This window comes from Oncorhynchus kisutch, linkage group LG2, assembly GCF_002021735.2.
Source record: "Oncorhynchus kisutch isolate 150728-3 linkage group LG2, Okis_V2, whole genome shotgun sequence".
Taxonomy (NCBI): Eukaryota; Metazoa; Chordata; class Actinopteri; order Salmoniformes; family Salmonidae; genus Oncorhynchus; species Oncorhynchus kisutch.
Window position 1 is genome coordinate 33,002,945 of NC_034175.2, and position 14,848 is coordinate 33,017,792.

Below are 14,848 nucleotides of genomic sequence, written 5' to 3' on the forward strand. Positions count from 1 at the left end.
CTGGTTAGGGATCACTTCACCTATACTTATTCCCAGAGTAGGAAAATAAATTCTGGCCCAAATGTGACTTTTTTGTCTGTGTGGTTCTCTTTTCTGGTTCTCCTAGACTGCTCCAAAAGTATGACGTTGCTAGCGATGGGTGAGTTGATTATGTTGGTTCCCAGGAATGTGGCATGGTCGTGTTCTCTCCACGGCCTCCCCCCACAATGCAATCACAGAGCACTTCCTGCCTCCTTCCTCCTTTTGCCTTTGTGTTGCTGCTCATTTACTAGTTCCCTCACTCGCTGACTGACTGCTATACGATGACACTGACACATTGTTGGGGATTGAATGGCGCAGGGCCAAACCAAGGGGGGTGGGACACAGCGTTTGATAAGGCAACAAAGTGGAGTGAGGGGATTGTACACACGATATCAATATGCTGGGTCATCCAACTAAACATACTGTATATTATGTACAGCTGAGAGTTAGAAAATGTTTGAAGCACAGGTTGTAGGCTACCGTGATGGTTGGTTTTGTGTAACAGAAGTTACAGACGTTGATTCAGAAGTTTACAGGTAAGTCAAATGCAGTGAATGTTTTTGGCCATAGACAACTTTGAAAGCTTTGAGTAAACAAGCGTATTTTGCAGAATGGGATGGCTGAGATATACTGCATGGTTTGTCTAACCTATTAGGCTAAAACCGCATCAAGCTTGTGTTTAGCGTGACTCAACTGTTGCTTATTTTGTTTGCTTACTAATACCTAACTAAGAAATTTGAAAAATGGGGAACATGTTTTGTTTGTACTACCTTTTAGTCTTAATGGTGTAATGTAGATGAAAATTATTGTTTCATCTTCAATGAATGTTGAATCTTGTTTTTGTTTTCTGTGTTCTTACAATAAACTAATGTGTAAAAATATGTTTCAGTTTATTTAATTGAGATTTACTTTAACAAGCACTTTTGCTCCACATTTTGAGTGCATTTATGATTAGCATATGTGTCGCATCTGTGATTATAGTGGATTTGGAGTGTCTTTTGATACATACATCTGTAGCCTACTTTATGACCGTCTTGTAAATACCGTCTTGTGTACTGTAGGTTTATGCTCCTAACTGATAGTCCAATGCCTGTAACTGAGTTGACAATGATCTCAACCCCGTCTTTAAGCCGTCTTCCTCTTCTCTGGTGGTGTGTAGGAGCAAATCAATGACAGACCTTGTGGTGGACCAGGAGGCCCTGAAGCAGGTGCGCTACGAGGAGCTTCAGAAGATCAGAGAGCAGGTCAAGGAGAATGAAGACCAGTGGCAGGATGTGAGTATGTGAACTGGCGACGACCACACACGTGGGCTGTGTTCAGTGTGACAAAATATTTAGAAACGCTAAATGAAAATGAGTGTTTGTTATTGGATTAGGTAGTCTTAGGGTGTATTCACTAAGAACCAAATGGAAGCAAACAGGACGAAACTGGTAAGGACCTACCTGAATTTGTCCAATAGAAACTGTAGTTTGTATTGCAAAACATTTTTCTATTTTTCTAATACCCCTGGTATTCTCACCCTGTGTCAGTCCTTTGGTTAGGTTTGGTTTGGTGGCAATAAACCCTGCCTGCCCCACATATCCGTTCAACACTAGCGGTCCCCAACTTACCAGGGGTCGCACACATTCAACCCAAAGGGCTGTTATTACACTAGACTTGAACCCACCCTCATGAGGGCTACATTAACGTAATAATCATGACATGAGAGATTGATTAAAAAAAGTATACATGTATATTTTTATTGTACATATAAAGAATTACAAATTGAACACATACATCCTTTTATCTCCCTATACCAGTGGTTCCCAAACTGTTTATAGTCCCGTACACCTTCAAACATTTAACCTCCAGCTACGTAACCCTCTAGCACCAGGGTCAGCGCACTCTCAAATGTTGTTTTTTGCCATCATTGTAAGCCTGCCACATACACACTATATGATACATAAAAAATAAAAAATACAAACACATTCTGTGCCTGTATTTAGGTTTCATGCTAGTGAGGGCCGAGAATTCACTCTCACATAGGTACGTGGTTGCAAAGGGCATCAGTGTCTTTTAACAGCTCGATTTGCCAAGGCAGGATACTCTTCTGATTAAATTAAACGTTCACAGTTTCGATGAGGCTCTCTTGTTCAGATATCGGTAAGTGGACTGGAGGCAGGGCAAGAAAGCGATAACGAATCCAGTTGTTTGTGTAATTCATTTCGGGAAAGTACCTGCGTAATTGCGCACCCAAATCACTCAGGTGCTTCGCTATATGACATTTGACATTGTCCAGTAAGCTTGAGTTCATTTGCACACAAAACATTTTATAATGATGGAAAGACCTGTGTGTTGTCCTTGTTAACCTCTTTCAGCTAGGGGGCACTATTTTTATGTTTGGAAAAATAATGTTCCCAAAGTAAGCGGCCTATTTCTCAGGCCCATATGCTAGACTATCCAGATAATTGACAGATTAGGATAGAAAACACTATAAAGTTTCCAAAACTGTCAAAATATTGTCTGTGAGTATAACAGAACTGATATTGCATGCGAAAACCTGAGGAAAATCAAACCAGGAAGTGGCTTCTATTTGGAAAGCTCCATGTTCCATAGCCTGCCTTCACTCCATTTAAAGGGATATCAACCAGATTCCTTTTCCTATCGCTTCCTCAAGGTGTCAACAGTCTTTAGACATAGTTTCAGGCTTTTATTTTGAAAAATGAGCGAGAAAGATAACATCGCGTCAGGTGTGCGCATGAGTTTTGCTTGCGCTACAGAGCTTGGGCAGCCATCGTCTCTCCCTCTCCTACTGAAAAAGACAGTGCCGGTTGATATATTATCGATTTATTATTTTAAAAACAACCTGAGGATTGATTATAAAAAAACATTTTCACGTGTTTCTGTGGACATTACGGATACTATTTGGAATTTTTGTCTGCGTTGTCATGACCGCTCGAGCCTGTGGATTTCTGAACATAACGCGCCAACGGAGGTATTTTGGATATAAAAATAATCTTTATGGAACAAAAGGAACATTTATTGTATAACTGGGAGTCTCGTGAGTGAAAACATCTGAAGATCATCAAAGGTAAGCGATTAATTTGATTGCTTTTCTGATTTTCGTGACCAAGCTACTTTAATGCTAGGTGTTCATAATGTTTTGTCTAGTGATCGATAAACTTACACAAACGCTTGGATTGCTTTCGCTGTAAAGCATATTTTCAAAATCTGACACGACAGGTGGATTAACCTTTTGCGTGTAGGGGCGGTATTTTCATTTTTGGCAAGAAAACGTACCCATTTGAAATTTCTCAGCCCTAGAATATGCATATAATTGTCAGATTAGGATAGAAAACACTATAAAGTTTCCAAAACTGTAAAAATATTGTCTGTGAGTATAACAGAACATATTTCAGGCGAAAGCCTGAGGAAAATCCAATCAGGAAATGCCTCTTATTTCGAAACCTCTGTGTTCCTATGCATGCCTATCCTCCATTGAAAGGGATATCAACCAGATTCATTTTTCTATGGCTTCCCTAAGGTATCAACAGTCTTTAGACATAGTTTCACGCTTTTATTTTGAAAAAATGAGTGTGAAGGATCACATTGCGTAAGTGGATAGGTGGGGGCTCTCAGAGTGAGTTTTGCGCAACTGAGTAAAGCGGCCATTGTTTCTCCCGCTGTTATTGAAAAAGCTACACACTCGGTTGATATATTATCGAATATATATTTTAAAAACAACTGGAGGATTGATGTTTCTGTGGACATTATGGATATTATTTGGAATATACATCTGCATTGTCGTGACCGCTCTTTCCTGTGGATTGCTGAACATAACTCGACAAACAAACGGAGGTATTTTGGGTATAAAAATAATCTTTATGGAACAAAAGGAACATTTGTTGTGTAACTGGGAGTCTCGTGAGTGAAAACATCCGAAGATCATCAAAGGTAAACTATTTTTTTGATTGCTTTTCTGATTTTCGTGACTTAGCTACTTAATGCTTAGTGTACATAATGTTATGTTATGCTATCGATAAACTTACACAAACGCTTGGATTGCTTTCGCTGTAAAGCATAATTTCAAAATCTGAGACAACAGGTGGATTAACAAAAGGCTATGAAAAAGTGTTTGATGAAGGCATTGTCTGTACAGTTTTTTTGGCCTTTTCCCCCAGCATTGTCCCAGCCATATCTGCGCTAGCAGAAATAATTAAGACCTCCACAATAGTATGGGGCTTGCCTGTCCTACCCACTCGGTAGCTCACGATATAAGACACTTCTAGTCCATTCTTATTGATGGTATCTGTTGCTTTTAAATATGTCTTACTACTCAAAAGTCGTCGTCGTCTTCTCGCTCAAAAAACTCAAGTGGCTGACTTTTCAAATTGGCATGTTTTGTTTCTATGAGTGGTTTCATCGAGTTGTGAGATAGTACTTTTGCACAAATAACACACTGTGGCTGAGCAAAGGCACGACTCCCAATATAAGTGAACCCCAAATCAATGTAGTAGTCATCATTTTTGCGCCACTTCAATGGTCCAACGACCCTGTCTGTTGTTCGGGGGCTTTCCCGGGTAACGGAGCAGTAGCTCTTGAGCTGCATCAAATTCACAACTGACAGGGCCATGCTAGCTGGGCTAACAACAAATGTAGAATTACTGATGCTAGCATTGGATGTGGTCGTGGAAGCAGAACAACTTGTGTCGTTGACAGGTGCAAGTGTAGTACTGCTGGTAGTAGCAGTACTACCAGCAGAGCTGGTATGTGTCTCTATGGACGCAGATCTTACTTTTTTGAACCATTGATCCATTTTCGAGCAAACGGAATGAGCAGCAGCTACGTTTGGCTACATGTGACCGTTAGTGGAATTCCCGTGAGAGAGTAATGGTTAATGTGATTGGATGTTAATTACTTGACTAGACTAGCTGTATTTGACCCTGTGTTGTTATTTTGCTGAACACTAGATGGCTTCATTTTATTTTTGGCAGTGAAACGAGGCTGCTCAGGTGAGAAAAAACCTCACCCAAATGTATAGCCCCTTTGGAAAATATAAATGGACTGTTTGAAAGTGTGAAGAAATGTTTTTGTTTAAAAAATGTTTTAAATGTGAATCACATTCTTTTTGGCGTACCCCCAATGGCATTGCGCGTACCCCTTCCCCAGTTTGGGAATAGCTATACTTATTGAAACACCTCCCTCCCCTTAACAACAAAAGCAGCATACATACAAAAATAAATTAAAACATACAATTGGAAATAATAATATATAAATATACAGTATGTACACATACATTTTATTTATTTAACCTTTATTTAACCAGGAAAAGACCATTGAGACCCAGAGTCTCTTTTTCAAGGGAGACCTGGCCAAGGCAGCAGCAACAATCAATATATTACATACAGTGGGGCAGCCACCAATTGTGCAAGTTCTCCCACTTAAAAAAATGAGAGAGGCCTGTAATTTTCATCATACACTTCAACTATGACAGACAAAATGAGGGGGAAAAAATCCAGAAAATCACATTGTAGGATTTTTATTGAATTTATTTGCAAATTATGGTGGAAAATAAGTATTTGGTCAATAACGAAAGTTTATCTCAATACTTTATTATATACCCTTTGTTGGCAATGACAGAGGTCAAACGTTTTCTGTAAGTCTTCACAAGGTTTTCACACACTGTTGCTGGTATTTTGGCCCATTCCTCCATGCAGATCTCCTCTAGAGCAGTGATGTTTCGGGGCTGTTGCTGGGCAACACGGACTTTCAACTCCCTCCAAAGATTTTCTATGGGGTTGAGATCTGGAGACTGGCTAGGCCACTTCAGGACCTTGAAATGCTTCTTACGAAGCCACTTCTTCGTTGCCCGGGCGGTGTGTTTGGGATCATTGTCATGCTGAAAGACCAAGCCACGTTTCATCTTCAATGCCCTTGCTGATGGAAGGAGGTTTTCACTCAAAATCTCACGATACATGGCCCCATTCATTCTTTCCTTTACATGGATGAGTCGTCCTGGAACCCTGGGCAGAAACAGCCCCAAAGCATGATGTTTCCACCCCCATGCTTCACAGTAGGTATGGTGTACTTTGGATGCAACTCAGCATTCTTTGTCCTCCAAACATGACGAGTTGAGTTTTTACCCAAAAATTATATTTTGGTTTCATCTGACCATATGACATTCTCCCAATCTTCTTCTGGATCATCCAAATGCTCTCTAGCAAACTTCAGACGGGCCTGGACATGTACTGGCTAAGGCAGGGGGACAAGTCTGGCACTGCAGGATTTGAGTCCCTGGCGGCGTAGTGTGTTACTGATGGTAGGCGTTGTTACTTTGGTCCCAGCTCTCTGCAGGTCATTCACTAGGTCCCGCCGTGTGGTTCTGGGATTTTTGCTCACCGTTCTTGTGATCATTTTGATCCCACGGGGTGAGATCTTGCGTGGAGCCACAGATCGGGGGAGATTATCAGTGGTCTTGTATGTCTTCCATTTCCTAATAATTGCTCCCACAGTTGATTTCTTCAAACCAAGCTGCTTACCTATTGCAGATTCAGTCTTCCCAGCCTGGTGCAGGTCTACAATTTTTTTCTGGTGTCCTTTGACAGCTCTTTGGTCTTGGCCATAGTGGAGTTTGGAGTGTGACTGTTTGAGGTTGTGGACAGGTGTCTTTTATACTGGTAACAAGTTCAAACAGGTGCCATTAATACAGGTAACGAGTGGAGGACAGAGGAGCCTCTTAAAGAAGAAGTTACAGGTCTGTGAGAGCCAGAAATCTCGCTTGTTTGTAGGTGACCAAATACTTATTTCCACCATAATTTGCAAATAAATTCATTAAAAATCCTACAATGTAATTTTCTGGATTTTTTTTTTTTTTGTCTGTCATAGTTGAAGTGTACCTATGATGAAAATTACAGGCCTCGCTCATCTTTTTAAGTGGGAGAACTTGCACAATTGGTGACTGACTAAATACGTTTTTACCCCACTGTAATTAAAATATACAATACAACACAACATGATCCAGCCTAGAAAAAGCATTTACACTCCTCTGTAACAGAGTCTCCCCATCAATATTTTAAATGCATTCAGTGACACTAACATATCTAGATCAAGCATGGATTCCAGACTATTCCATGCCTCTGGTGCACAAGAAGAGAAGGAAGTCTTGCCTAATACTGTGAATATCCCGGGGACTTTAAGTAGCAACCACCTAGCAGACTGGGTATGGTAACTGCTGGTGGTGAAGGAGACCAGACTACAGAGGTAAAGAGGGAGTTTACCCGAAAGGGCTTTGTCAATGAACACATTGAAATCTTTTTGCACGTGTAAAGTGATGTCCATCTACCATTTGGTACAAGGAGCTAGAGGTCTAGAAGTAGCTAGCCAACGTCAGCTTGGGTGCTTGACTGCCATTCTAAGGCAAGAACGCTCAAATCAACCCTACTACGCTCCGACAGTGAAACGGTCTGAATTTACAAACTGACAATTTTTCTCTGAATGGAAACACCATAATATTAATCAAATTAATCAAGCCAAATTTCTTAAACTCAATCCCATATACTATGTTATTACAAAAAAGGTTTTACATTCTCTGGTAATGCCAATATGGAATACTATCAAATGCTTCTCAAAGATGCCAGAGGGGTGGTCAAACTAGCAATAACTTGCAGTAACAGAAGAAATGGCTGAGAATTAAATGGCGTGCCACAGAATGCTGCAGCAGCACGCAGGGTGTGCCTCAGTGTGATGCAACTTTTAAAGGAGGAACCACTGTAGGGGTCCCGGTTGTCTGTACCTGCAGACCTTTTAGTGTCCATTGCCTTTTAGTGCTTTATAGATCTCAGTATAAGAAACAGGCTCAAAGTTAAAATGGTTCACGAGGGACTATAGGCCTGGGCCCCACCATTATTAAAAACTGAACAGATATGAAGTGCTTGTTAAATCCCCCTACAATATGAGCTTTATCTTTCACTTCATTAGAATCCATCATTAAATGGTCAGGAAGGCCAGAGGATACATTAGAACCTGACACTGATTTGATTAGCTTCCTGAACATGGTAGGGTTGTTTAGGTTCTCTATGACTGCATTGAAATCGTAATCTGATTTGGACTTCCTGATCAAACCTGTGCATTTGTTTCTTAGCACTCTAAGGAGGCCCATTTGTATGTCTAGCTTGAGGCCAAGATATATTTATCTTTCTAATAATTCTGCCAAGTTATCTGAAAACCAGGGATTGTCCCTTCCACTGATTCTAAATTTCTTCACAGGGGCATGCCCCACACCTACTCAAATTTCATATAAACATATTCCCAGGCAGTGTCAACATCGGGAATCATACTTACTCTGTCAATATTATGGTACAGATCATGTAAGAATGCTGTCTGAAATGTATTTTAAAAATATAATGGGTGTTTGGCTTTGGTCATTTTTGTATTTCTAACACAAGCAATTGCACAGTGATCACTGACATCATTACAAAATATCCCAGTCGATGTGTATTTGTGAGGGGTATTCGTTAGAATAATGTCCAATAGAGTTGATTTGTTAGGTGCTCTGGGCTTCGGCCTTGTAGGCGCATTAATTAATTGAGCGAGATTCAGAGAGTCACACAGTCCTTTCAAAGAGTCCGATACAGATGTAAGCATGTCGCAGTACAAATCTCCTAAATTAATGTGAATTCATTTAGCTTGTTGCAGGACATTAGAAGGAGAGTTTAGTTCGAGGGTGGTCTGTAGCAACCGACGACAGCGATGTAGGAGTACATACTACAGACATACATACACACATATACTGTACCAGTCAAAAGTTTGGACACACCTACTCATTCAAGGGGTTTTCTTTATTTCTACAATTTTTTACATTGTTGGATTAATAGTGAAGACATCACAATGAAATAACACATGGAACCATGTACAGTTGAAGTCGGAAGTTTACATACACTTATGTTGGAGTTAAAACTTGTTTTTCAACCACTCCACACATTTCTTGTTAAACTATAGTTTTGGCAAGTCGGTTAGGACATAATTTTTCCAACAATTGTTTACAGACAGATTATTTCACTTTTAATTCACTGTATCACAATTCCAGTGGGTCAGAAGTTTACATACACTAAGTTGACTGTGCCTTTAAACAGCTTGGAAAATTCCAGAAAATGATGTCATGGCTTTAGAAGCTTCTGATAGGCTAATTTACATAATTTGAGTCAATTGGAGGTGTACCTGTAGATGTATTTCAAGGCCTACCTTCAAACTCAGTGCACCTTTGCTTGACATCATGGGAAAATCTAAAGAAATCAGCCAAGACCTCAGAAAAATAATTGTAGACCTTCACAAGTCTGGTTCGTCCTTTCGAGCAATTTCCAAATGCCTGAAGGTACCACATTCATCTGTACAAACAATAGTACGCAAGTATAAACACCATGGGACCACTCAGCCATCATACCGCTCAGGAAGGAGACCCGTTCTGTCTCCTAGAGTTTGTTGCGAAAAGTGCTAATCAATCCCAGAACAACAGCAAAGGACCTTGTGAAGATTCTGGAGGAAACAGGTACAAAAGTATCTATATCCACAGTAAAACGAGTCCTATATCAACATAGCCTGAAAGGCCGCTCAACATGGAACAAGCCACTGCTCCAAAACCACCATAAAAAAGCCAGACTACGGTTTGTAACTGCACATGGGGACAAAGATCGTACATTTTTGGAGAAATGTCCTCTCGTCTGATGAAACCAAAATAGAACTGTTTGGCCATAATGACCATCGTTACGTTAGGAGGAAAAACGGGGAGGCTTGCAAGCCGAAGAACACCATCCCAACCGTGAAGCATGGGGGTGGCAGCATCATGTTGTGGGGGTGCTTTGCTGCAGGAGGGACTGGTGCAATTCACACAATAGATGGCATCTTGAGGTAGAAAAATGATGTAGATATGTTGGAGCAACATTTCAAGACATCTTGGTCGCAAACGGGTCTTCCAAATGGACAATGACCCCAAGCATACTTCCAAAGTTGTGGAAAATGGCTTAAGGACAACAAAGTCAAGGTATTGGATAGGCCATCACAAAGCCCTGACCCCATGCTATGGAAAATGTATGGGCAGAACTGAAAAAGTATGTGCGAGCAAGGAGGCCTACAAACCTGACTCAGTTACATCGGCTCTGTCAGGAGGAATGGGCCAATGTTTAACCCACCTTATGGTGGGAAGCTTGTGGAAGGCTACCTGAAACATTTGACAATTTAAAGGCAATAATACCAAATACGAATTGACTGTATGTTAACTTCTGACCCACTGGGAATGGATGAAAGAAATAAAAGCTGAAATAAATTATTATCTCTACTGTTATTCTGACATTTCACATTCTTAAAATAAAGTGGTGATCCTGACTAACCTAAAACAGGGAATTTCCACTAGAATTAAATGTCAGGAATTTAGAAAATCTGAGATTAAATGTATTTGGCTAAGGTGTATACAAACTTCCAACTTCAACTATAGTAACCAAAAAAAGGTGTTAAAACAAATCAAAATATCTTTTATATTTGAGATTCTTCAATGTAGCCCCACTTTTCCTTGATGACAGCTTTGCACACTCTTGGCATTCTCTCAACAAGCTTCACCTGGAGTGCTTTTCGAGCAGTCTTGAAGGAGTTCCCATACATGCTGAGCACTTGTTGACTGCTTTTCCTTCACTCTGCGGTCCAACTCATACCAAACCATCTCAATTGGGTTGAGGTTGGGTGATTGTGGAGGCCAGGTCATCTGATGCAACACCCCATCACTCTCCTTCTTGGTAAAATAGCCCTTACACAGCCTGGAGGTGTGTTGGGTCATTGGCCTGTTGAAAAACAAATGATAGTCCCACTAAGCCCAAATCAGATCGGATGGCGTATCACTGCAGAATGCTGTGGTAGCCATGCTGGTTAAGTGTAACTTGAATTCTATATAAATCACAGACAGTGTCACCAGCAAAGCACCTCCACGCCATCACACCTCCTCCTCCATTGTTTAACGGTGGGAAACACACATGCGGAGATCATCCGTTCACCTACTCTGCATCTCACAAAGACACAGTGGTTGGAACCAAAAATCTCAAATTTGGACTAATCAGACCAAAGGACAGATTTCCACCAGTCTAATGTTCATGTTTCTTGAGAGAATGCCAAGTGTGTGCTCCTACCTAACGCAGTAATTTCTTTTGTAAATATAATTTTGCTATTGAAAATGTTAGCATCACCTCCACCTTTGCAGGATACGTGGGGGATATGTTCAGTAGTGTAACCAGGAGGAGAGGCCTCATTTAACACATTAAATTCATCAGGTCTTAATCCATGTTTCAGTCAGGCCAATCACATCAATATTATGATCAGTTAATTGACTATAACTGCCTTGGAAGTGAGGGATCTAATGTTAAGTAGCCCTATTTTGAGATGTGAGATATCACAATCTCTTTCAATAATGACTAGAGGTCTTAACTTAGCTTGCTAGCTACTTCCATACAAAAATGAGGGAACAGCGCACTCTGACCATTTGACTCATCCTAGCAGAGCTGGTTAGGCTGTTTTTATGTTATCTCGAGTGTTGGTGACTGAAACTGTGCTGCTGGCAACAATTTGATCATGCTTTTTGCCAACGTTTACTGACACCGGCTGCATTCCATGGGTGTTGAGGATTCACAAATTTGTCCGTTTTTCAGCGCTCTGGCACACTCAGACGAGTGCTCGGAAATTGGAGTAGATAGCCAGAGAGAATTTACCAGCTACGTATATCGACAGTTGTCACAGTAACATCAAGAACATTCTATTGAAATGGTTTCTTGCATAGTGGAGTCTTTTGTTTAGATATGTAGCTAGCTAGCGAGCTAAACAAAATATTAATAACGTTCCTACCCTGCATGAATCTGCAGGTAGCTAACCAACCAGGTTCAATGTTAGCTAGCTACTGTAACATTAGACTATAACTAGCAATGCAAATGTCTCTGAGATATGAATAATATTAGCTAGCTAGACTATCTTACCCGTATACATGGATGGACGCTTCCCCCTCTGTCACGGCTGCCATGGTTGTTATGGGTGTAAGATGGCACAGTGCTGCCATCTGTTGGTAGATGTTCATTACTGCAACTCTTGTGTTTTACCGGGGTGCTTGAGATACCCGGATGTGTTGTGATGTACTGAACAAGACTAGTTACTCGCATCAATGCCTCTGTCTCGTCATTTAACATTCAAACATGGTGTCAGAAGCGGGATAACTAACCATGCTTTCCGCAAATTAGAGTCACCTACTCTGGTTTACAAACAAATGCTTATTTGTGTAAAATTTCGCCCGGAATTGGCCTTAGCTAGAGTGAGTTTGGTAGTTAGCTTCAGTGTTGTTAGCACCGGTTAGACATTGCAGCGAACATTCCCCCTCCCGCCGTTATGAAGCTCAGCGGGGATTGGAGCATGAACTGGGATACGTTTAGAGGTGAATGGGAGGACTATGCGCTAGCAACGGGACTTCTGGAAAAGGAAGATGAGGTAGTGGCTGCCACTTTGAGGACTATAATGGGAACTGAATGCCGACACGTATACAAACACAACCTGAACCTAACAGCAGCTCAGCAATGTAACGCTATAGCTATTCTTGATGCTCTTGAACATTACTTTACGCCAGCAAAGAACGTTATCTACGAGCGTTATGTTTTCGGTCGTTGCAAACAGGAGGACGGGGAGTCCATTGACAGCTTTGTCACTAGGTTAAGGGAAAAGGCAGCTACATGTGACTATGGTGCTTTAAGAGATGAACTGATCAGAGATACGATTGTGCTTGGCATAACTGATGAGGGCACCCGCAGACGTTTGCTGAGAGAACGTGACCTGACGCTGGTCTTGGCAGTGGAGACATGCCGTGCAGCAGAGCTTACTGATATACGGATAAGGTCCATGGAGCTAGAAAGGCAACATATGGACAATGTCAATGCTACATTCAGGCAGCCAGTAAAGAAATTCCCCTTTGCCACAGCTAATGCTAATACAACAGCCAACTCTGCAGTAGACAACCCCAATACATGCCGATATTGTGGCATTTCTCATGGACTAGGAAAAGAACACTGCCCAGCCTATGGAAAAATATGCAAATCCTGTGGTACAGCTAATCACTTCGCAAGGGTCTGCATGAAAAGCAAGAGAAAGGAGGGTAAAGTGCACTCCATGGAAACAAACACAGATGAAGGGAACGGCAGCACAGAGGATGTACATGCTAGCGAGTGCATAGGGGCAGTGAGGGCAAAAGGACAAAAGTGGTTTGTCACTCTGCTACTTAATAATAAACCACAGCAATGCCAGCTAGATTCAGGGGCCACATGCAATGTTATGAGCCTTAAAGACAAAAGGAGGCTCGCGCCCAGAGACAAACTCACACAGAGTAGCACCAAGCTGAAACTGTATTCAGGCCAGCTCATGACCTCTTTAGGCTTGTTTGTGACAGAGTGTGTTTTACGTGGCCAGAAATACACCCTGGAGTTTGAAATAGTTGAGGCTAGTCAACAGCCATTACTGTCAGGTTCTACATGCGAGCGCCTTGGACTTATTAACTTCACCATCCCAGCTGATCTTAACATTATAGACAAAGTCCAGGCTGGGCCCCTGAGCAAGGAGACACTCCTAAGCAAGTACCATGATGTCTTCAATGCACTGGTTGAGTCAGTTCCCGGGGAAGTCCGCTTTGAGTTGGACGCAGCAATCGAGCCTGTCCAGTGTGCACCCCGCAATGTACCAGTGGCCATGAAAGCAGCTACGAAGGCTCAGCTTGACAAATACGAAGCAGATGGCCACATCATATCCGTCACCGAGCCTACAGACTGGATAAGTAATATGGTTATCGTCAAGTAACCAGACAAGCTACGGATATGCATTGATCCTAAATACCTCAACCGGGCTCTGCGACGTTCACATTACATTATGCCCACATTGGAGGATGTTCTTTACATGCTCCCAAAGGCCAGAGTCTTCACGCTCGTGGATGCCAGAGATGCCTTCCTGCAGTGCAAGCTTGACGAGCCCAGCAGCTACATGGCCACTTTTTGGACACCCTGGGGCAGGAAGAGGTGGTTGAAGCTTCCGTTTGGTGTCTCCGTGGCTCCAGAGGTGTATCAGCGGAAACAGCATGAGCTGTTGATGGGACTCAGTGGCGTGGAACCCATAGCAGATGACATTCTCGTAGTGGGCTGTGGGGACAGTGATGAGGAAGCAGAATGTGACCATGACGCCAAGCTGCTGGCCCTGATGGTCAGATGCAGACAGGTCAAGCTAAGGCTAAGCATAAAAAAGCTTCAGTTTAAAGTGAAGCTTTAAACTGAGAATGATCCAATTGTGTTTAAAAAACATGCAGTATGTTTCCTGACAGAGTTCACATGGTTAGTGATGTATAATAGTAAATCAGCTGCATACAGTGACACCACCAGCTTGGTGGATTCCATTGAATAATGATGCAAATTTTAAGGCCAAGGAAAAAGGAGCGGGGAATGAAATGGGACGATATCCACCACATTCTGACAGATCTTTATCTTTTTTGAGTATAAGTGAGATGGAGTCTTGAGTTAGTGTCGGTGGGAAAGAGCCTTGTGATAACGAGTCGGTGAACATATCTAATAGTGATGGGGAGAGAGAATTGACTAAGAAAATCGACTGGGAAGCCATCAGGGTCTGGGGCCTTGCCACTTTGCATTAACTTCAGACCCTTTGTTATCTCATCTAGAAGCAGAGGGTTGTCCAGAACTTTACTCATGTCCCTGTCAATGGATGGGATATCCAAGTTATCTAAAAAAAAGTTGTCCATAGCCGTATTATCTCATGGGGGTTCGGATTTGTAGAGGTTAGA

General features: G+C 41.8%; 1 protein-coding gene across 17 annotated transcripts in view; it reads left to right on the top strand.

The window, feature by feature from the left end:
* LOC109904040 (LIM domain only protein 7) overlaps window positions 1-14,848 on the top strand; it is a 119,220-nt gene that overhangs the window by 68,383 nt on the left and 35,989 nt on the right. For 12 of the 17 annotated variants that reach the window (XM_031793238.1, XM_031793227.1, XM_031793307.1 and 9 more), the window contains 2 exons: window positions 107-139; window positions 1,181-1,295. In XM_031793238.1, the coding sequence (XP_031649098.1) occupies window positions 107-139; window positions 1,181-1,295 (148 nt within the window). The remainder of the gene's footprint in view (window positions 1-106; window positions 140-1,180; window positions 1,296-14,848) is intronic. The other 5 variants (XM_031793293.1, XM_031793300.1, XM_031793312.1 and 2 more) reach the window with 1 other exon arrangement.